General features: G+C 31.8%; 3 protein-coding genes across 5 annotated transcripts in view; 2 read left to right on the plus strand and 1 right to left on the minus strand.

The window, feature by feature from the left end:
* ko (Stork-head domain-containing protein knockout) overlaps positions 1-22,194 on the plus strand; it is a 283,660-nt gene that overhangs the window by 134,669 nt on the left and 126,797 nt on the right. The gene's annotated exons all lie outside the window — the stretch shown is intronic.
* On the minus strand, positions 12,506-13,821 carry LOC142234766 (uncharacterized). Of its 2 annotated transcripts, none has more exons than XM_075305946.1 (3): positions 13,662-13,821; positions 12,942-13,569; positions 12,506-12,876 (listed from the first exon to the last, which is right to left on the minus strand). In XM_075305946.1, the coding sequence occupies exons 2-3, from the start codon at positions 13,077-13,079 to the stop codon at positions 12,751-12,753; spliced, it is 264 nt and encodes an 87-aa protein (XP_075162061.1). In that variant the 5' UTR covers positions 13,080-13,569; positions 13,662-13,821; the 3' UTR covers positions 12,506-12,750. Both variants share the same exon structure in this region; 1 of them encodes a protein (XP_075162061.1).
* On the plus strand, positions 18,085-19,292 carry LOC142236492 (uncharacterized). The gene is made up of 2 exons (XM_075307710.1): positions 18,085-18,533; positions 18,594-19,292. The coding sequence occupies exons 1-2, from the start codon at positions 18,273-18,275 to the stop codon at positions 18,960-18,962; spliced, it is 630 nt and encodes a 209-aa protein (XP_075163825.1). The 5' UTR covers positions 18,085-18,272; the 3' UTR covers positions 18,963-19,292.

A 22,194-nucleotide genomic window follows, 5' to 3' on the forward strand; every position in this document is an offset into this window, starting at 1 on the left:
TATGGACTGATATGAACCAATTCCTGCATGGTTGTTGGATACCATATACTAACATCACGTACCACATTTCAACCGAATCGGACGAATTTTGGTCTTCCAAGAGGCTACGGAGGTCAAATCTGGTGATCGGTTTACATGGGGGCTATATATAATTATGGACCGATATAGACCAATTTTTGCATGGTCATTAGAGACCATATACCAACACCATGTACCAAATTTCAGCCGGATCAGATGAAATTTGCTTCTTTTAGAGGTTCCGCAAGCCAAATCGGGGGATCGGTTTATATGGGGGCTATATATAATTATTGACCGATGTGGACCAATTTTTGCATGGTTGTTAGAGATCATTTGCTGACACCATGTACTAAATTTCAGCCGGTTGGGATGAAATTTGCTTCTCTTAGAGGCTCCGCAAGCCAAATCGGGGGATCGGTTTATATGGGGGCTATATGTAATTATGGACCGATGCAGACAAATTCTTGCGTGTTTGTTAGAGACCATATACTAACACCATGTACCAAATTTCAGCCGGATCGGATGAAATTTGCTTCTCTTAGAGGCTCCGCAAGCCAAATCAGGGGATCGGTTTATATGGGGGCTATATATAATTATGGACCGATGTAGATCAATTTTTGATGGTCATTAGAGACCATATACCAACACCATGTACCAAAATTTCAGCCCATCGGATGAAATTTGCTTCTCTTAGAGGCTCCGCAAGCCAAATCGGGGGTTGGTTTATATGGGGGCTATATACACAGAAAAAAATTTCACGAAAATTTTTCCAATTAAAATCTTAATTGACTTTTAAGAAATATTCAATTAAAAATTTAATTGATTCAACAAATTTTTTAATTGAAACAAAAATCAATCACACAAATTAATAATATCAATTAATTTTTTAATTGACTGTCAATTAATTTTTTAATTGACTGTCAATTAATTTTTTAATTGATATTAGCATTTCTGTGATTGAAGACATTTCAATTAAAAAATTAATTGGATCAATTAATTTCGTGATTGAATCAGAAAAAAATTTTTTTGTGTGTATAATTATAGACCGATGTAGACCAGCCAAAATCGGGGGATCGGTTTATATGGGGGCTATATATAATTATGGACCGATGTGGACCAGTTTTTGCATGTTTGTTAAAGATCATTTACTAGCACTATGTACCAAATTTCAGCCGGATCGGATAAAATTTGCTTCTCTTTGAGGCTCCGCAAGCCAAATTTGGGGGTCCGTTTATATGGGGGCTATACGTAAAAGTGGACCGATATGGCCCATTTGCAATACCACCCGACCTACATCAATAAAAACTACTTGTGCCAAGTTTCAAGTCTATAGCTTGTTTCGTTCGGAAGTTAGCGTGATTTCAACAGACGGACGGACATGCTCAGATCGACTCAGAATTTCAACACGACACAGAATATAAAGGGTGGTTAAAATTTCAAGGGCCGATGTTGATTTTGAATAAAACACAAACTATTTAAGAAATTATTGTAATTTTATTTTATTATGATATATTGGTATTACTCAATTATGTATAGAACAAAATATCGGCCAAATGGGCGCCGCGACCTCGGTGGCACACCTTCATCCGATGGTCCAAATTTCCGATGGCGCTGAGGCATAATGGAGGTTCAATGCCGTTAATGTGCCGAATTATCTCATCCTTTAGCTCTTGAATTGTTGCTGGCTTATCGACGTACACCTTTTCTTTCAAATAACCCCAAAGAAAAAAGGCCAACGGTGTCAAATCACATGATCTTGGCGGCCAATTGACATCGCCATTACGTGAGATAACACGGCCATTGAATTTGTTGCGCAAAAGAGCCATTGTTTCGTTAGCTGTGTGGCAAGTGGCACCGTCCTGCTGAAACTACATATCGTCCACACCCATATCTTTCAATTCGGGCCATAAAAAGTTCGTTATCATCTCACGATAGCGAACACCATTCACAGTAACTGCCTGACCGGCCTCATTTTGGAAAAAATATGGCCCGATGATGCCGCCAGCCCATAAACCGCACCAAACAGTCACTCTTTGTGGATGCATTGGTTTTTCGACAATCAATCTTGGATTCTCATTCGCCCAAATGCGGCAATTCTGTTTATTGACGAATCCACCGAGGTGAAAATGTGCCTCATCACTGAAGATGATTTTCTTCGAAAATTGATCATCCATTGTCGCCATTTCTTGGAACCAGTTAACAAGTTGTTGGATTGTGTATCTCTCCATGGTACAAATTGAGTAAGTCTGAAATAGAGAAATGTCAAATAAAATTCGGAAAAAAACTTGGCCTTTAGGTGTGGTTCACATTCAACATCGGCCCTTACAATTTAACCACCCTTTATATACTCTATGGGGTTTTAGAACAATATTTCGATGTGTTACAAACGAAATGACAATGTTAATATACCACCATCGTATGGTGGAGGGTATACAAATGAACAAATTTAATGGACTTTTATAATATTCGAAAAGCTCGACTTTTCAAAACCGAAAGATTGAAATGTCGACTTTTCAAAATTTGAAAGAACCGAAACACAGAGTGTTGACTTTTCCAAATTTTTAGAAATGTCGACAAAATTTTCAAAAGTCGATATGTCAACTTTTCGACTTATTGATTCTGATTACAATCCTATTACATATATACTAAATATCGTCGAAATTGATTGATATTTTGATTTTTAAACTTTTCTTAATTAATATTACGCTTTTTTCGAAATCAATCTTGTCATAGAAAATTTTTGTGACTTTTTATATTCTCACTGAATTAGGGATTCTATTTTTATTCATCATTTGTAGCAGGTCTCTTATTGAGCATAACAATGAGACTAACATTAAAATTCAACTCCACCAAAACTAACAACGACAACAACAATATGGGATGCAAGTAAAGCATCGAAAACATTTGCTCTGGTTTGATATTTAACAACTTCGTGCTGAGTTAGCTATCCAACTCATCAACCACCACCACCACCACCATCATAACCACCTCAACTAATGTGAGGATGATTTTTTTTGTTCTCTCATAGTTTGTCGTTGTTGTTGTTGTCTTGCTACCGTTGTTATTGTTGCTGACTGATATTTAAGCGCTGACTGTGGCACTTTAGCAACACCGAACACCGGTAAGCAATAATAAATCAGACAGATCTGTATTACTCGGCGTGTTTGTATGGATGTCTGTAGAGACCTCTATGTTTGGTTGATTGCAAACCATAAACTTTTGGCTCTTGGTCGCCTTTTCATACCCCACTAACAACGCCAAACAGCATTACTAACCGCAGCGCAATATTAATAGCTGGAGTGTTGTTATTGCTGACTGCCAGAGCAGCAGCAGCAGCTACAGCATTAACAGCAACCAGCAGCAAGCACTTCATGTCACGTAGTTTGTGAATGAAATCACAAAGCACGAAGGAATGATTCGTTTGTAGTTGGTCTCCTCTTAGGATAGGATGACGTTGATACTGCGAAGTATTTTTTGCAACAAAAACAAAAAACAAAGATAGGAATTAGGATGGTACACAACAGTGTTGCGAAAAAAATAAAAACCTTTGTGAAACATCATTAGAGTGGTAAAACAAGTATAAAGGGTGATACGGTCAAAATTTGGTCAAAGGAAAACGCGTGTAAATCGGTGAAATCGTTTATTTAAAAAAATCAAATTAAATTTCTTTTTCAAGTTCAATTAGTATAAAATTCAGGAAAAATATTCAGTTAGGCTTTCGCTTTTCCAAATCCGAATTGCCGGGCCTCACGCTTGACACCTGCCATCAGATTTTGTACAGCCACCTTGTCCACCTTCTTCGCCGCAGAAAGCCAGTTTGTCTTGAACTGCTGCTCGTCCTTAGCAGTTTTTTTTGGTCTTCTTTAGGTTCCGCTTGACAATAGCCCAGTATTTCTCAATTGGGCGGAGCTCTGGCGTGTTGGGAGGGTTCTTGTCCTTGGGAACCACCTGCACGTTGTTGGCGGCGTACCACTCCATGGCCTTTTTACCGTAAGGGCAAGATGCCAAATCCGGCCAAAACAGTACGGAACAACCGTGTTTCTTCAAACACTCTTTCACCTAAATTTCTTGGTTGACAGTCCCGGAAGCTATGAAAATGCTGCTTTTCAAGCCACGGGTACAGATGGCTTGCCAAACCAGATATTTCTTTGCGAACTTTGACAGTTTTATGTGCTTGAAAATATCTGCTACTTTTCCCCTTCCTTTTGCCGTATAAAACTCCTGTCCCGGAAGCTGCTTGTAGTCGGCTTTGACGTAGGTTTCGTCGTCCATTACCACGCAGTCAAACTTCGTCAGCATCGTCGTGTACAGCCTCCGGGATCGCGCTTTGGCCGTCGTATTTTGTTTATCATCGCGAGTCACTACCTTCTTGTAAGTCGAGTCACTACCTTCTTGTAAGTCGATAGTCCGGCTCGTTTTTTGGCTCGATGCACGGTTGTAGACGATACACCCAGCTTATTTGCGGCATCTCGGAGAGAGAGGTTAGGGTTTGGCTTGAAACTACCGGCAACTCTCTTTGTCGTCTCAGCGGCTTCCGGTTTTCGATTTCCCCCCGATCCCGACTTCCTGGCTTTACCAAACACTTTAATTACATTTGTAACGGTTGATTTGGCAACTTTTAGCGATTTTGCCAGCTTTGCGTGCGAGTAGCTCGGATTTTCGCGATGCGCGAGCAAAATTTTGATACGCTGCTCTTCTTGCTTGGACGGCATTTTGACAACAGAAGAGTGAATTCCAAAATCAAAATAGGAGCAACATTCTACACACACACCTTCAAAATGAGGGGTGTTCAGGTTTTTTAAATGCAAAATTGAAAGAAATACGTCAAGTTTATATTGACCAAATTTTGACCGTATCACCCTTTATACGGCCGTAAGTTCGGCCAGGCCGTATCTTATGTACCCTCTACCATAGAATGCATAGAAACTTCTAATAAAGACGGTCATCGCCAATTAAATTACTTGGGTTGCGGCCGATGGCAAGACATCTTAAAACTTCTTAACATCATCTTTTATATTGTAAGTTAGTCTATGCGGGATATATAGTAGACAAAAGAAAGATCGATCAGTTCTTGACCGGTATATGTAGGGAAGAAATAATTACGAACCAATATGAACTTATCTGCGGTAATTATAGAGCCAGAATTGAAATATGGGGGTCGCTTTATATGGGTGGGGGCTATATACAATTATGAACACGAGTCTACTAAAAATGGCAGATTTTTTACTGTTTGATAGATTGATAGAATTCTTGATGTTTTGTAAGATTTTGCAAAATATTCCTCCCCAACGATGAAATTCCAGCAAAAAAAAAAAAAAGCATCGCCAAAAAAGTAATGAAAATGTTCTTTTTGGATCCGGAAGTGGTGCAAAATTGACGCAGAAGCGATGAATTTAACATGGGCTTGTCATAGGACGGAAGTCCTCCATTTCAACAGCCGTTGTACTGAATTTGCATCACTTCTTTAGGTGTGATTCGAATTCAATGTTTTTTTTCGAATTCTGTGATATTTTGTCAAATAAATAATTTTTATATTTTTTTTTTATAATTTTTAATGGATTCTAACGCTTCTCGGAAACCTCAAATATTTTCAAAAATTCACAATGTTTTCAGATTGGATTTAGCATTTTTTTTTTCGACAAAATGTAAATAGTTTGTAGCATTTTATGAATTCTTACTCTGTTTTTAACCTATTTTAAACAAAAAAAGTTAAAATTATCGATTAAAAGTATGAAAAAAAAACAAGTTATAAAAAATTGAATTAAAAGAACTTCCTGGGTAGTTAAAATAAGGAACATCATTGGGTGTGCATCATCTACTTTTAAAGTTGTGCCTTTGGATGAACTTCCAAATTTTTTTTGCTTTATAAATTGTCTATAGAAATAAAATGTTCGGGAGCCACCGTGGTGCAATGGTTAACATGCCCGCCTTGCATACACAAGGTCGTGGGTTCGATTCCTGCTACGACCGAACACCAAAAAGTTTTTCAGCGGTGGATTATCCCACCTCAGTAATGCTGGTGACATTTCTGAGGGTTTCAAAGCTTCTCTAAGTGGTTTCACTGGAATGTGGAACACCGTTCGGACTCGGCTATAAAAAGGAGGTCCCTTGTCATTGAGCTTAACATGGAATCGGGCAGCACTCAGTGATAAGAGAGAAGTTCACCACTGTGGTATCACAATGGACTGAATAGTCTAAGTGAGCCTGATACATCGGACTGCCACATAGCCTAACCTAACCTAAATGTTGACAAAATTTTCTATAGAAATAAATTTTTGACAAAAATGTCTATAGAAATATAAAATTTTGACAAAATTTTCTATGGCAATAAAATTTTGGTAGATTATTTTTGGCTCGAGTGGCAATCGAGATTTTTCTGTGATTGGGGATCGTTTTATTTGGGGGATATATATAATATAGATCGATACGGACCAATTTTGGCATAGTTGTTATCGGCCATACACTAGCGAAATGTACCAAATTTCAACTGGATCGGATGAATTTTGCTCCTTCAAGAGGTCATATCTGGGGATCGGTTTATATGGGGGCTATATATAATTATGAACCGATATTCACCAATTTTTGTATGGTTGTTAGAGACCATATACTAGCACCACGTACTAAGTTTCAACCGGATCGGAAGAATTTTGCTCCTCCAAGAGGCTCCGGATGTCAAATCTGGGGATCGGTTTATATGGGGGCTATATATAATTATGAACCGATATGGACCAATTTTTGCATGGTTGTTAGAGACCATATACTAACACCACGTACTAAGTTTCAATCGGATCGGATGAAGTTTGCTCCTCCAAGAGGCTCCGGAGGTCAAATCTTGGGATCGGTTTATATAAGGGCTATATATAATTATGAACCGATATGGACCAATTTTTGCATGGTTATTAGAGACCATATACTAACACCACGTACTAAGTTTCGATCGGATCGGATGAATTTTGCTCCTCCAAGAGGCTCCGGAGGTCAAATCTGTGGATCGGTTTATATGGGGGCTATATATAATTATGGACCGATGTGGACCAATTCTTACATGGTTGTTAGAGACCATATACCAAAACCATGTACAAAATTTCAACCGGATCGGATGAAATTTGCTTCTTTTTAAGGGGGGCTATATATAATTATAGACCGATATGGACCAATTTTTGCATGGTTTTTAAAGACCATATATCAACAATATGTATCAAATCGCAGCCAGATCAGATGAAATGTGCTTCTTATTGAGGATCCGCAAGCCAAATCTCGTGATCGGTTTATATGGGGGCTATATATAATTATGGACCGATGTGGACCAATTCGTACATGGTTGTTAGAGACCATACACCAAAACCATGTACCAAATTTCAGCCAGATCGGAGGAACTATGCTTCTCTTAGAAGCTCCGCAAGCCAAATCTGAGGGCCTCTTTATATGGGGGCTATACGTAAAAGTGAACCGATATAGCCCATTTGCAATACCATCCGACCTACATCAATAACAACTACTTGTGCCAAGTTTCAAGTCGATAGCTTGTTTCGTTCGAAAGTTAGCGTGATTTCAACAGACGGACGGACGGACGGACATGCTCAGATCGACTCAGAATTTCACCACGACCCAGAGTATATATACTTTGTGGGGTCTTAGAGCAATATTTCGATGTGTTACAAACGGAATGACAAAGTCAATATACCCCCCTCCTATGCTGCAGGGTATAAAACAGTTTATTGGAAAGTCCAGTTTCTCGGTATTAAAAACCCGGGGGATGGTGCTTTTTAAAACAGGCATGACCGGCTAAACAGGATTTTCCAAAAATCGGGATAATTCGAAAGGAAATTCTAAGTTTATTTATTGCTTTAAAAAATAAACCAAAAAATAACTTAGTAATTTATTAAAAGATGAAAAGAATGTTCTTTAACCCTATAATGCCCAAAACCGCCTTTAGGCACTCTTCGATAAAACGAAAAGGATACTTTGCAGAATATGATGACTTTTACCGTAGTGATGTTGCGTTTTCTTGCTTTTGTGTTGTATATCTTGACTACGTTATCAGCTGGCAGAAAAAATGGGGCGTAAGAGGGTTAATTCATGTGTACGTTGGATTTATTTGGAGGTTGTTTTAAAGCTGTTTGTTACTATACCCGTGCTTAACTACCTTTATTTACCATTAAGTTGGCAAAAATATTTCTGTGTTCTATAGAAATATTTTTCCAAAATTTTATTTTTATAGATAAATTTCTTAAAATTTTAGTTCTCTAATTTTTTTTTTCGAAATTATATTTCTTTAGAAAATGTTCTCAATATTTCATTTCTATTAATTTTTTTATAAAGATTTTATTTCCAACATTTAAGTGCTATGGACAAATTACTTAAAATTTTATTTCTTTCGAAAATTTTCTCAAAATTGTATGTCAGAAAAAATTTATTTCTCAAAACTGTATCTCTACAGAATTTTTGCGTTTTGTCAATTTTTTTTTCTTTATTAGTGTTTTATTGCTATTTTTCCCAAAAATGTATTTCTATAGAAAATTTTCTTACAACTTATTTCCGGGAAAAAAAAGTCTCTGAAAATGTCATTTCTATAAAAATATTTCCTAAAATTTTATTTCTATACACATTTTTCTCAAAATTTTATTTTTATATTTTTTCTTTAATTATGTCGACAGAAATCTTTTCAAAATTTTGATTCTATAAACATTTTTCTCACAATTTTGTTTCTATTCAAAAATTTAGAACTAAAATTTTATCTAGATTGAATTTCTATTGAAAATTATATTTCTACTGAAAATTTTCTCAAAATTTAATATATTTTCTTAAAAGTTTATTACTTTAAAAAAATTTAAATTTATCTTAAAATTTTATTTGTTTAAACAAATTTCACAAAATTTTACTTCTCTACAAAATTTTCTCACAATTCCATTTCTGTAACAAATTGTCAGAAATTTTTTTTCTCAAAATTTGTTGTCCATGATGTTATTTTTATAGAGAATATATGCACAAAATATTAGTTCTTAGAAAGTGTTCTCAAAATTTTATTGCTACAGAAAATTTTCTCAAAATTTTATTTCTATAAAAAACTGTTCTCAAATTCAATTTGTGAAAAAATCAGTCAGTACTTATATCAGGTTATTATAAAAAATATTTTCTTAAATGTTTTTCTATATAAAATTTTCTGAAAATTTTGTTTCTATAGGATTCCTCAAAAGTTTATTGCTATTTTTTTAATTTATTTTGAAAGAAAATTTTCTTCAAAATTTTATTTCTAAAGAAAATTTTCTCAAAATTTTATTTCTACGGAAAATTTTGTTTTAGTAGGATTTTCTTGAAGTTTTATATATAAACTGTTCTCAAATTCAATTTGTGAAAAAATCAGTCAATACTTATATCAGGTTATTATAAAAAATATTTTCTTAAATTGAATTGAAAATTTTTTTTCCAAATTTTGTTTCTATAGGATTTTCTCAAAAGTTTATTGCTATTTTTTTTTAATTCATTTCTAAAGAAAATTTTCTCAAAATTTTATTTCTAAAGAAAATTTTCTCAAAATTTTATTTCTAAAGTAAATTTTCTCAAAATTTTATTTCTATTTTTTTCTATACAAAGTTTTATTTTATTTTTTATAGACAATTTTCGCAAAATAGTTTTCTGTTTTATTTCTATAGAAATTTTTCTCAAAATTTTATTTCTACAGAGATTTTATATCAGCTCATAGCGATCAGATGTTTGCAACGAAAGTGTTGTTTTATAATTTAAATTATCTATTTTTTTTCAGAAAAATTTCTTAAAATTTTATTTTATAGAACTTTTTATAGATTTGCACAAAATATAATTGCTTTAGAAAATGTTATTTTTTTAATTTGGGCAAAAAACCAGCCTCCATTTATGTGTGGCTATCATAAAGCTATTTTCCAAAATTCAATTTCGCTAGATTATTTTGTAAAAATTTTATTTCCATAGGATTTTTTTATAGATTTTTTTTCAAACATTTATTTCTAAAGAAAATTTTCTCAAAATTTTATTTCTAAAGTAAATTTTCTCAAAATTTTATTTCTACTTTTTTCTATACAAAAGTTTATTTTATTTTCATTTTCATTTTATTTTATTTTATTTTATTTTATTTTATTTTATTTTTATAGACAATTTTCACAAAATAGTTTTCTGTTTTATGTCTATAGACATGTTTCTCAAAATTTTATTTCTATAGAGATTTTTGTGATAATTTTTTATCTGATCGTAGGGATCAGATGTTTGCAACGAAAGTGCAAATTTTCTATTTTTTTTTTTTTTTTAGAAAATTTTCTTAAAATTTTATTTCTATAGAAATTTCTATAGATTTGCACAAAATTTAATTGCTTTAAAAAATGTTCTTTTATTTAATTTGGGCAAAAAAACCAGCCTCCATTTATGTCTGGCTATCATTAAACTATTTACCAAAATTCTATTTCGCTAGATTTTTTTTTTCTAAAAATTTTATTTCCATAGGATTTTTTTTATAGATTTTTTTTCAAACATTTATTTCTAAAGAAAATTTTCTCAAAATTTTATTTCTAAAGTAAATTTTCTCAAAGTTTTATTTCTACTTTTTTCTATACAAAAGTTTATTTTATTTTCATTTTCATTTTATTTCATTTTATTTTATTTTTATAGACAATTTTCACAAAATAGTTTTCTGTTTTATGTCTATAGACATGTTTCTCAAAATTTTATTTCTATAGAGATTTTTGTGATAATTTTTTATCTGATCGTAGGGATCAGATGTTTGCAACGAAAGTGCAAATTTTCTATTTTTTTTTTTAGAAAATTTTCTTAAAATTTTATTTCTATAGAAATTTCTATAGATTTGCACAAAATTTAATTGCTTTAAAAAATGTTCTTTTATTTAATTTGGGCAAAAAACCAGCCTCCATTTATGTCTGGCTATCATTAAACTATTTTCCAAAATTCTATTTCGCTAGATTTTTTTTTCTAAAAATTTTATTTCCATAGGAATTTTTTTATAGATTTTTTCAAACATTTATTTCTAAAGAAAATTTTCTCAAAATTTTATTTCTACTTTTTTTCTATACAAAATTTTATTTTATTTTCATTTTATTTTATTTTATTTTATTTTATTTTATTTTATTTTATTTTATTTTATTTTATTTTATTTTATTTTATTTTATTTTTATAGACAATTTTCGCAAAATAGTTTTCTGTTTTATGTCTATAGAAATTTTTCTCAAAATTTTATTTCGATAGAGATTTTTGTGATAATTTTTTATCTGATCGTAGGGATCAGATGTTTGCAACGAAAGTGCAAATTTTCTATTTTTTTTTTTAGAAAATTTTCTTAAAATTTTATTTCTATAGAAATTTCTATAGATTTGCATAAAATTTAAATGCTTTAGAAAATGTTCTTTTATTTAATTTGGGCAAAATACCAGCCTCCATTTATGTCTGGCTATCATTAAACTATTTTCCAAAATTCTATTTCTCTGGATTTTTTTTTCTAAAAATTTTATTTCCATAGGAATTTTTTTATAGATTTCTTCAAACATTTATTTCTATAGAAAAATGTTCTCAAAATTTTTCTTGTATAGAATATTTTATCAAAATTTTATTTCGGTAGCAAAATTTTCCCAAATTTGTATTTCTATGGCAAAATTTTCTCAAAATTTTATTTCATTTCTTCATTTGGGGAAAATTGCCAGACTATTGTCCATGTTACCAAATCCACTTCCAGTTGAATGTGAATCAATTCCACGATTTTCGTGTCCTACGATCCAATTTCACCGGAATTTTGGTGAAATCAATTCACTTGCAAAAGTCTTGGTGAAAGTTGAATTATGTCCAAGATGGGTGTATTTCCGGTTAAAAAAAGTACTCGCGTAAAAAAATTGTGCAACCCAGCTGGTTACAGAAACGTTCAGAAAAGAACGTGGAATGAAGAACACCAAATTTTCACGTTCGTGGAATTTGACGTGAATAGTGGAAGTGGAATTGAAGTGGATATCGGATCATGGGTATATGTTTATATCTGGTTACCATAAGAATGGTTTCTAAAAACCGAGTTTCTATAGAATTTTTTCTCAATTTTTCTCCCTCGAAATTTTATTTCTACGGTAAATATTCTCAAAGTATTACTTCTACAAAAAGTTTTCTCAAAATTTTTATTTCTATCTGTAATTTCCTCAAAATTTTATTTTAATAGAAAATTTTCTCAAATATTTATTTCTCTAGAATGTTTTTGTCAACATTTTATTTTCATAGAATATTTTTTATTTATCTAGATTTTTCTATCAAAATTTTATTTTTAAAGAAAATTTTCTCAAAATTTTATTTCTATCGAAAATTTTCTCAAAATTTTATTTCTATCGAAAATTTTCTCAAAATTTTATTTCTATGAAAGATGTTCTCAAAATCTTATTTCCATAGAAAAAAAAATTTTATTAATTTTTTTTTCTCTAGAAAATTTTCTCAAAAATTTTATTTCTATAGGAAAATTTCATTTCTGTGAATTTTTTTATTTACCCGTGTATTTACTTGCCTACTGCAATCAAGAAGGTGAACAATAATTTCAAAAAAATATAAACTTTCGCTTTTTGCAATATTTGTTTGCCATATTCCTTGGGCTTGAATTGACTATGACTACAAATCGAATATTTTCCTTGAATCAATTTACTGTGCCCCAGGCAAAAATGCCAACGACAACATTTGAAATTTTTTGCAGTTCATGGAGTTGGTGTTTTCTTGAGTGTCTGTTTACTTAGCCCCACACAAATGATTTTTTTTTCCCTTGGACGACTTTAGAGATTTTTCATTCACGCTAATGATGAAATGCTGTCCCATTGTTTTCGCCAAACTATGGTGGAGGTTGTGGAGGCAGTGCTGATATAAAAGATCCACATTAAAAAACATGGCAAATTGTAGTAAAAATGTAAATTTTTCCTTACATTTGAACTATGCAATGTGAAGCAATTTTGAGAGCAATTGCCAACGTGGAAGGATGAATGGATGGTTAGATGTGAGAAGCCTTTGTTTATTACTGCAATCCAAATAGCCAACCACCATTCAGGCATGAATTCATCCATCTCTCTAGTTAGCCAGTCAGCCAAGCACCATAACAAGACTGGCACTTTCTTTGGCTGATTGGTTGTAGTGTAGTGCTAGTTTTCCTTCGTCGTCTTCTATGAGCCTCTTGACAATTCTTCTTCCGATGAAGATGAAAGCCTTGTTCGTGGGGGGACCTTGGGGGCAAGGAGGGATCCTGGGTAATGTTGTTGTTATGGCTGGCACTACTGAACACTGATGATGACAATGTTATCTTAACTTGTATCACATATGATGCGAAAAATCCAACAGATTCGTATGAAAATGAAAGTAGCCTAGTCCATGTATGGCAACTTGGTAATCTACCTAACCCCCCTCCTCCCCCTCTCTGCCTACCACAAAAAAAACTTATTGTAGAGGAGGAATTCATACAATATTTTTTATCTGGAGACATAAGTTAAGCAATGGCACATTGATTCCACCAGCCCCAATCTCCACCTCCACAGATGCTGCCTCCACTTTACCAGATGCCTAATCAAACAGCGTAATTACGAATAAAATTTACATGAATTTTCTTGTACAAATTAGAATTTCCTCATTCCCAATTGAAATATACTACCTACCTGCAGACAAGAGAGGACTTTGGATTTGTGTGGTACCCTGATATCCACCTGAGTACTTACTGACTACTGATGTATGGACTTATTACGACCATTATTCGTACGAGGGTGGTGGGAAGAAATTACGACAACAAAGCAACACAAATTTCCGTTTTACTGAAAATGAATGAAGATCTTCCCAGTGACAAGAAAATGAAATTTACACCCTCAAAAAAAAAAAAAACAAGTGTATACGGCCGTAAGTTCGGCCAGGCCGAATCTTATGTACCCTCCACAATGGATTGCATAGAAACTTGTACTAAAGTCTGTCATCCACAATCGAGTTACTTGGGTTGCGGTAACACTTGCCGATGGCAAGGTATCTTAAAACCTCCTAACACCGTCTTCTAAATTGCACGTAAGTCCATACGTGGTATATATGAAATCAAACAAGATCGATTAAATACGTATATAATACAATTTGACAAAATTTTCTATAGAAATACAATTTTGACAAAATTTTCAATAAAAATAAAATTTTGACAAAATTTTCTATAGAAACAAAATTTTGACAAAATTTTCTATAGAAATAAAATTTTAACAAAATTTTCTATAGAAATAAAATTTTAACAAATTTTTCTATAGAAATAAAATTTTGACAAAATTTTCTACAGAAATAAAATTTTAACAAAAGTTTCTATAGAAATAAAATTTTGACAAAATTTTCTATAGAAATAAAATTTTCACAAAATTATCTATAGAAATAAAATTTTAACAAAAATTTTTATAGGAATAAAATTGTGACAAAATTTTCTATGGCAATAAAATTTTGACAAAATTTTCTGCAGAAATAAAATTTTGATAAAATTTTCTCTAGAAATAAAATTTTGACAAAATTTTCTATAGAAATAAAATTTTGACAAAATTTTCTATAGAAATAAAATTTTGACAAAATTTTCTCCAGAAATAAAATTTTGATAAAATTTTCTCTAGAAATAAAATTTTGACAAAATTTTCTATAGAAATTAAATTTTGACAAAATTTTCTATAGAAATAAAATTTTCACAAAATTTTCTATAGAAATAAAATTTTAACAAAATTTTCTATAAGAATAAAATTTTGACAAAATTTTCTATAGAAATAAAATTTTGGTAAGTTATTTTTGGCTCGAGTGACAACCATGATTATGAACCGATATGGACCAATTGTTGTGTGATTGGAGATCGGCTATATATAACTATAGACCGATATGGACCAATTTTGGTATGGTTGTTAGCGGCCATATACCAACACCATGTACCAAATTTCATCCGGATCGTATGAATTTTGCTCCTCCAAGAGGCTCCGGAGGTCAAATATGGAGAACCGTTTATATGGGGGCTATATATAATTATGGACCGATGTGAACCAATTCTGGCAGGGTTGTTAGAGACCCTATACTAACACCATGTTCCAAATTTCAGCCGGATCGGATGAAATTTGCTTTTCTTAGAAGCTCTGCAAGCCAAATCTGGGGTTCGGTTTATATGGGGGCTATATATAATTATGGACCGATATGGACCAATTCGTGCATGGTTGTTAGAGACCATATACTAACACCATGTACGAAATTTCAACAGGATCGGATGAATTATGCTCATCCATGAGGCTCCGGAGGTCAAATCTGGTGATCGGTTTATACGGGGGCTATATATAATTATAGACCGATGCGGACCAATTCCTGCATGGTTGTTAGAGACCATATACTAACACCACGTACCAAATTTCAACCGCAGTGGATGAATTTTGCTCATCCATGAGGCTCCGACGGTCAAATCTGGGGATCGGTTTATATGGGGGCTGTATATAATTGTGGACCGATATCGACCAATTTTTGCATGGTTGTTAGACACCATATACTTACACCATGTACCAAATTTCAGCCAGATCGGATGAAATATGCTACTCTTATAGGTTCCGCAAGCCAAATGTGGGGATCGGTTTATATGGGGGCTATATATAATTATTGACCGATGTGGACCAATTATTGCATAGTTCTTAGAGACCATATAGTTACATCATGTACCAAATTTCAGCTGGATCGAATGAATTTTGCTCTTCCAAATGACTCTGGAGGTCAAATCTGGGGATCGGTTTATATGGGGGCTATGTATAATTATGGACCGATATTATTCAATTTTTGCATGGTTGTTAGAGACCATATATTAACACCACGTACTAAATTTCAAACGGATCGAATGAATTTTGCTCCTCCAAGAGGCTCTGCAAGCCAAATCTGGGGGTCGGTTTAGATGTGGGCTATACGTAGAAGTGGTCCGATATGGCCCATTTGCAATACTGTCCGACTTACATCAATAAAGGGTGATACGGTCGAAATTTGGTCAATATAAATTTGACGTATTTCTTTCAATTTTGCATTTAAAAAAACCTGAACACCCCTCATTTTGAAGGTGTGTGTGTGTAGAATGTTTTTGATTTGAATTCACTCTTCAGTTGTCAAAATGCCGTCCAAGCAAGAAGAGCAGCGTTTCAAAATTTTGCTCACGCATCGCGAAAATCCGAGCTACTCGCACGCAAAGCTGGCAGAATCGCTAAAAGTTGCCAAATCAACCGTTACAAATGTAATTAAAGTGTTTGGTAAAGCCAGGAAGTCGGGATCGGGGGGAAATCGAAAACCGGAAGCCGCTGAGACGACAAAGAGAGTTGCCGGTAGTTTCAAGCAAAACCCTAACCTCTCTCTCCGAGATGCCGCAAAGAAGCTGGGTGTATCGTCTACAACCGTGCATCGAGCCAAAAAACGAGCCGGACTATAGACTTACAAGAAGGTAGTGACTCCAAATCGCGATGATAAACAAAATACGACGGCCAAAACTGTCAAAGTTCGCAAAGAAATATCTGGTTTGGCAAGCCATCTGTACCTGTGGCTTGAAAATCAGCATTTTCATAGCTTCCGGGACTGTCAACCAAGAAATTTACGTGAAAGAGTGTTTGAATAAACGTCTGCTGCCTTTTCTGAAGAAACACGGTTGTTCCGTACTGTTTTGGCCGGATTTGGCATCTTGCCATTACGGTAAAAAGGCCATGGAGTGGTACGCCGCCAACAACGTGCAGGTGGTTCCCAAGGACAAGAACCCTCCCAACACGCCAGAGCTCCGCCCAATTGAGAAATACTGGGCTATGTTCAAGCGGAACCTAAAGAAGACCAAAAAAACTACTTAGGACGAGCAGCCATTCAAGGCAAACTGGCTTTCTGCGGCGAAGAAGGTGGACAAGGTGGCTGTACAAAATCTGATGGCAGGTGTCAAGCGTGAGGCCCGGCAATTCGGATTTGGAAAAGCGAAAGCCTAACTGAATATTTTTCCTGAATTTTATACTAATTGAACTTCAAAAAGAAATTTAATTTGATTTTTTAAATAAACGATTTCACCGATTTACACGCGTGTTCCCTTGACCAAATTTTGACCGTATTACCCTTTAATTTTTTTTTTTTCAAAATATATTATTTCTATTGAATTTTTTCTCAAAATTGTAATCCCATAGACAATTTTCTCAAAATTGTATTTTATTATTATTGTTGTGATTTCAGCCATTAATAATAATGATTGAAGAATAAACCAACAATAACAAAAATAAAATAAATTTTATTTCTTTAGAAAAATTTATTATTATAAGAAAATTTTCTCAAAACTTTATTTTTATAAGATTTTCTCAAATGTTTTGTTTCATTGGATTTTTTTTTTAATTTTTATTTTTTTAGAAAAATTTCTCAAAATTTTATTCCGACAGAAACTTTTCTAAAAAATTTTTAAGTTTATAGAACAATTTCTACAAAATTTTATTCATATAGAAAATGTTGTCAAAATTTTGCTTCTTCTATTCCAATAGAAATTTGTTTTTCAAAAATTTTGAGAAAATTTCCTATAAAAATGAAATTTTGAGAAAATTTTCTATAGAAATAAAATTTTTGAGAATAATTTTCTAAAATAATAAAATTTTAGTAAATTAATGTTTTTTGAAGCTCGAGGTTGAAAACTTAAATAATTCACGAAGCCTTTTTTTAATTGTATCATTTACTTCAATAGAATTTTTTTTTCAAAAATTTGTCAAAATACAATTTTGAGAAAATTTCCTATAGAAATGAAATTTTGAGAAAATTTTCTATAGAAATAAAATTTTGAGAAAAATTTTCTAAAGAAATAAAATTGTAATAAATTAATGTTTTTGAAGCTCGAGGTTGGAAACTTAAATAATTCACGAAGCCTTTTTTTAATTGTATCATGGCATATACATTGGTGATGATTGGTGGATCCCTGTTTGTTTTTATTTGGTTTAAGATGAGGGATCCGTAATTACACTGGCAACAATATTTATATAAACCGACGAAAATATATATACATGTAGTCAATGGATTACTAATCACACAAAATATTTGAAAAATTCCGACTTTGTGTTTTCTATCAAATGTTTAGTAACGAACTTTTTCATATTTGTGATATACATACATAGATAGACAAAGTTTCTTTCCTAAAAAAATTTTAATTTTAAATTTTTAAATAAATAATTGTACCATAGTAAATTGTAATTGGAGACAATAAAATTTCCGCGTAAACTAATTATTCACACGCAGTTTATAAAATGAATACCGAAAAGGGTAAAGGCGCTTCTGGGGAGAATAATCCTCCATTCTCCACTACAACGGATTATAGAAACAACAATGGCTCCAATAGCAGTGGCAAATGTATGCGCCCTGGACCAATAACGAGAAATGGATATTTGAACTTTTTGCGTGAATATCGCCAAAAACATTGCGGTCTTAGTGCTAAAGAGACAATACGCCGGGGCGCTTGCGAATGGAGGCAATTGTCGGAGGAAGAAAAAAATATATATACAAGGATGGTAATTATCAAAAAAGCATAACTAAAAATATATTCAAAACTAGATTATAAATGTATTTAGGGTTGTGGAATTCCAAGTGGACACAGAGAGCGCATGAGAGCACGTTCGACTTTAGGACGAAGCAAATCCCGCTCCCATAGCCGTTCTGTTAAAACGCCGGTAATTGGAAGTACCATTGCGAGACGCTCCAGAAGACGCAAACCGACGGCTGTATTAGCCGCACGTTCTGGTTCTCGATCTCGGAGCCGCTCCCGTGTTTCTGCTGTAAATACCGTTGCGAGACGTTCCAGAAGACGTGCTGGTTCTCGATCCCGTAATTCACAAAAATCGCGGAGTCGCTCCCATGTTTCTGCAATAAGCAAAAGCCGACGTTCTTCTGCACTACGAAATAAATCAAGAAGCAGTCGGAGATCTAGGAACCGGTTATAGGTAGCATAATAAAGCATAATAAAATTTGAATAAAATTTTGACAAAAAAAAAAAAATTTTGCCAAAAAAAATTTTGACAGTCGGAGATCCAGGAACCTGTTATAGGTAGCATAATAAAGCATAAGAAAATTTGAACAAAATTTTGACAAAAAAAATTGCCAAAAAATTTTTGAAAACAATTTTGATAGTCGGAGATCCAGGAACCTGTTATAGGTAGCATAATAAAGCATAATAAAATTTGAACAAAATTTTGACAACATTTCATATAGTAATTAAATTCAGACAAATTTTTAAATAGAAATATAGAAATAAATTTTCTATAGTAATTAAATTTGGACAAATTTTTAAATAGAAATAAAAAATTGCCAACATTTTTTATAGAAATACAATTTTGAAATAACTATAGATATAAAATTTTGACAAATATTTTCTACACAAATAAGATTTTAACAAAATTTATTATTGGAATAAAATGTTGACAAAATTTTCTTTAGAAATAAAATTTTGACAAAATTTTCTTTAGAAATAAAATTTTTGACAAAATTTTCTATAGAAATAAAATTTAGATAAATATTTACTACACAAATAAGATTTTAACAAAATTTTCTATAGAAATAAAATTTTGACAAGATATTCTATAGAAATAAAATTTTGACAAAATTTTCGTTAGAAATAAAATTTTGACAAAATTTTCTATAGAAATAAAATTTTGACAAAATTTTCTATAGAAATAAAATTTTGACAAAATTTTCTATAGAAATAAAATTTTGACAAAATTTTCTATAGAAATAAAATTTTGACAAAATTTTCTATAGAAATAAAATTTTGACAAAAATTTTTATAGAAATAAAATTTTTACAAAAATTTTTATAGAAATAAACAATTTACATTTTTTTCTTTAAAAATACTATTTTGAGAAGTTTTTTTTATTTCTTTGTAAAATTATTTCAAGATTTTATTTCTATACAAACATTTTTTTTCCTATAGCAAAATTTTCAAAAATGTATTTCTATAGAAAATTTTATATCGTTAGAAACTTTTCTCAAAATTTTACTTCCTTAGAAATTTATCTCTAACTTGTATGCCCAGAAAATTTTCTCAATTTTTATTTCTTGAGAAAACTTTCTCTTATTTCTATATAAATATTGCTCATAATTTTATTCCGACAGAAACTTTTCGACAGAAAAAAAATTTTTTGACAAAAAAATTTTGACAAAAAATTTTGACAGTCGGAGATCCAGGAACTTGTTATAGGTAGCATAATAAAGCATAATAAAATTTGAACAAAATTTTGACAAAATTTCATATAGTAATTAAATTTGGACAAATTTTTAAATAGAAATAAAAATTTGCCAAAATTTTCTATAGTAATTAAATTTGGACAAATTTTTAAATAGAAATAAAAAATTGCCAAAATTTTCTATAGAAATAAAATTTGGAAAAAGCTATAGATATAAAATTTTGACAAATATTTTTTACACAATTAAGATTTTAACAAAATTGACTATGGGAATAAAATTTTGACAAAATTTTCTATAGAAATAAAATTTTGACAAAAAATTTTATAGAAATAAACAATTTACATTTTTTCTTTCTTTAAAAATACAATTTTGAGAAGTTTTCTTTGGAAATAAAATTTTTAAATTCCCATAAAAAATTCTATCAAAATGTTGTTTCTTTATAAAATTATTTCAAGATTTTATTTCTATACAAATTTTTTTTTCCTATAGCAAAATTTTTTCAAAACTTTATTGCTATAAGATTTTCTCAAATATTCTATTTCTATGGAAAATTTTCTCAAAAATGTATTTCTATAGAAAATTTTATTCCGTTAGAAACTTTTCTCAAAATTTTACTTCCTTAGAAATTTATCTCAAATTTGTATGTCTAGAAAATTTTCTCAAATTGTTATTTCTTGAGAAAATTTTCTAAAATTTTTATTTCTTGAGAAAATTATCTCAAATGTTTATTTCTTGAGAAAATTTTTTCACATTTTATTTCTATATACATATTGCTCATAATTTTATTCCGACAAAAACTTTTCTCAAAATTTTATTTCGTCTCGAAATTTTTAAACCAATAAAAAAATTTTCTAAAATTTTTATGTCGACAGAAACTTTGCCCAAAATTTTATTTCTTTAGAAAAATTTCCAAAATTCTACATCCTTTTTATGTCTAGAAGATTTTCTCAAAATTCTACTTCCTTAGAGAATTTTCTCAAATTTTTATTTCTTTAGAAAATTTTCTCAAAATTTTATTTCTTGCGAAAATTTTCTAAAATTTTTATTTCTTGAGACAATTTTCTCAAATTTTATTTCTATAGAGAAATTTCTCCAAAGCAACAGCCCGACTTATGCTATGGTCACATTGGGCAAATATTTGACAGAAATCAAAAAAAGTATCCCTCGCCACAGTCAAACCAGCAAACATTTTTAGCTGATATTGGATATATTACAACATGGTAAGACTTTTTTCCAAAAACTGTATCCAGATATTTGGAATATGGTTCTAGAAAAATGTTTGACACTTATTTTGGTCAAATATTTGCCTAGTGTGACCATAGCCTTAGACTATTCCATTGGTATACCACAAGTGGTGAACTTCTCTCTTATCAATAAGTGCTGCCTGTTTCTATGTTAAACTCATTGACAAGGAACCTCCTTCTTATAGCCAACTCGATCGACGGCTAAAAGGCTCAAATATCTGAAAATGTCCACCTTCGATTGTCCTCCAGAACATATGATAATTGTATTGGCAGCAGTTGTGGCCGCCGGTCGCTTCCCGCTAGTCCTATGGTGATGAGTAAAATTGGTAAAAAAAATGTTTTTTTTTTTAATTTTCTCATTCAAATGAACTGCTACGGCAATGCAAAGGATCCGAATACAGAGAACTTCTGCCCTATAGCAAGCTCATCACAATTCGTCGACTTAACCCCTTGTGGTGGATTTTTTTTTTACTAAGTAGCCTAAATTTTTACAACTTTTCGACTAAGCAGTGGCGATTTAACAAGGAAAATGTTGGTAGTTTGCCTATTTTTGTCGAAATCAGAAAAACATATATATGGGAGCTGTATCTAAATCTGAACCGATTTCAACCAAACTTGGCACGCATAGCAACAATGCTAATTCTACTCTCTGTGCAAAATTTCAACTAAATCGGAGCTAAAAATTGGCCTCTGTGGTAATATGAGTGTAAATCGGGCGAAAGGTATATATGGGAGATATATCTAAATC

Source organism: Haematobia irritans, chromosome 4 (genome assembly GCF_050003625.1).
Source record: "Haematobia irritans isolate KBUSLIRL chromosome 4, ASM5000362v1, whole genome shotgun sequence".
Lineage (NCBI taxonomy): Eukaryota > Metazoa > Arthropoda > Insecta > Diptera > Muscidae > Haematobia > Haematobia irritans.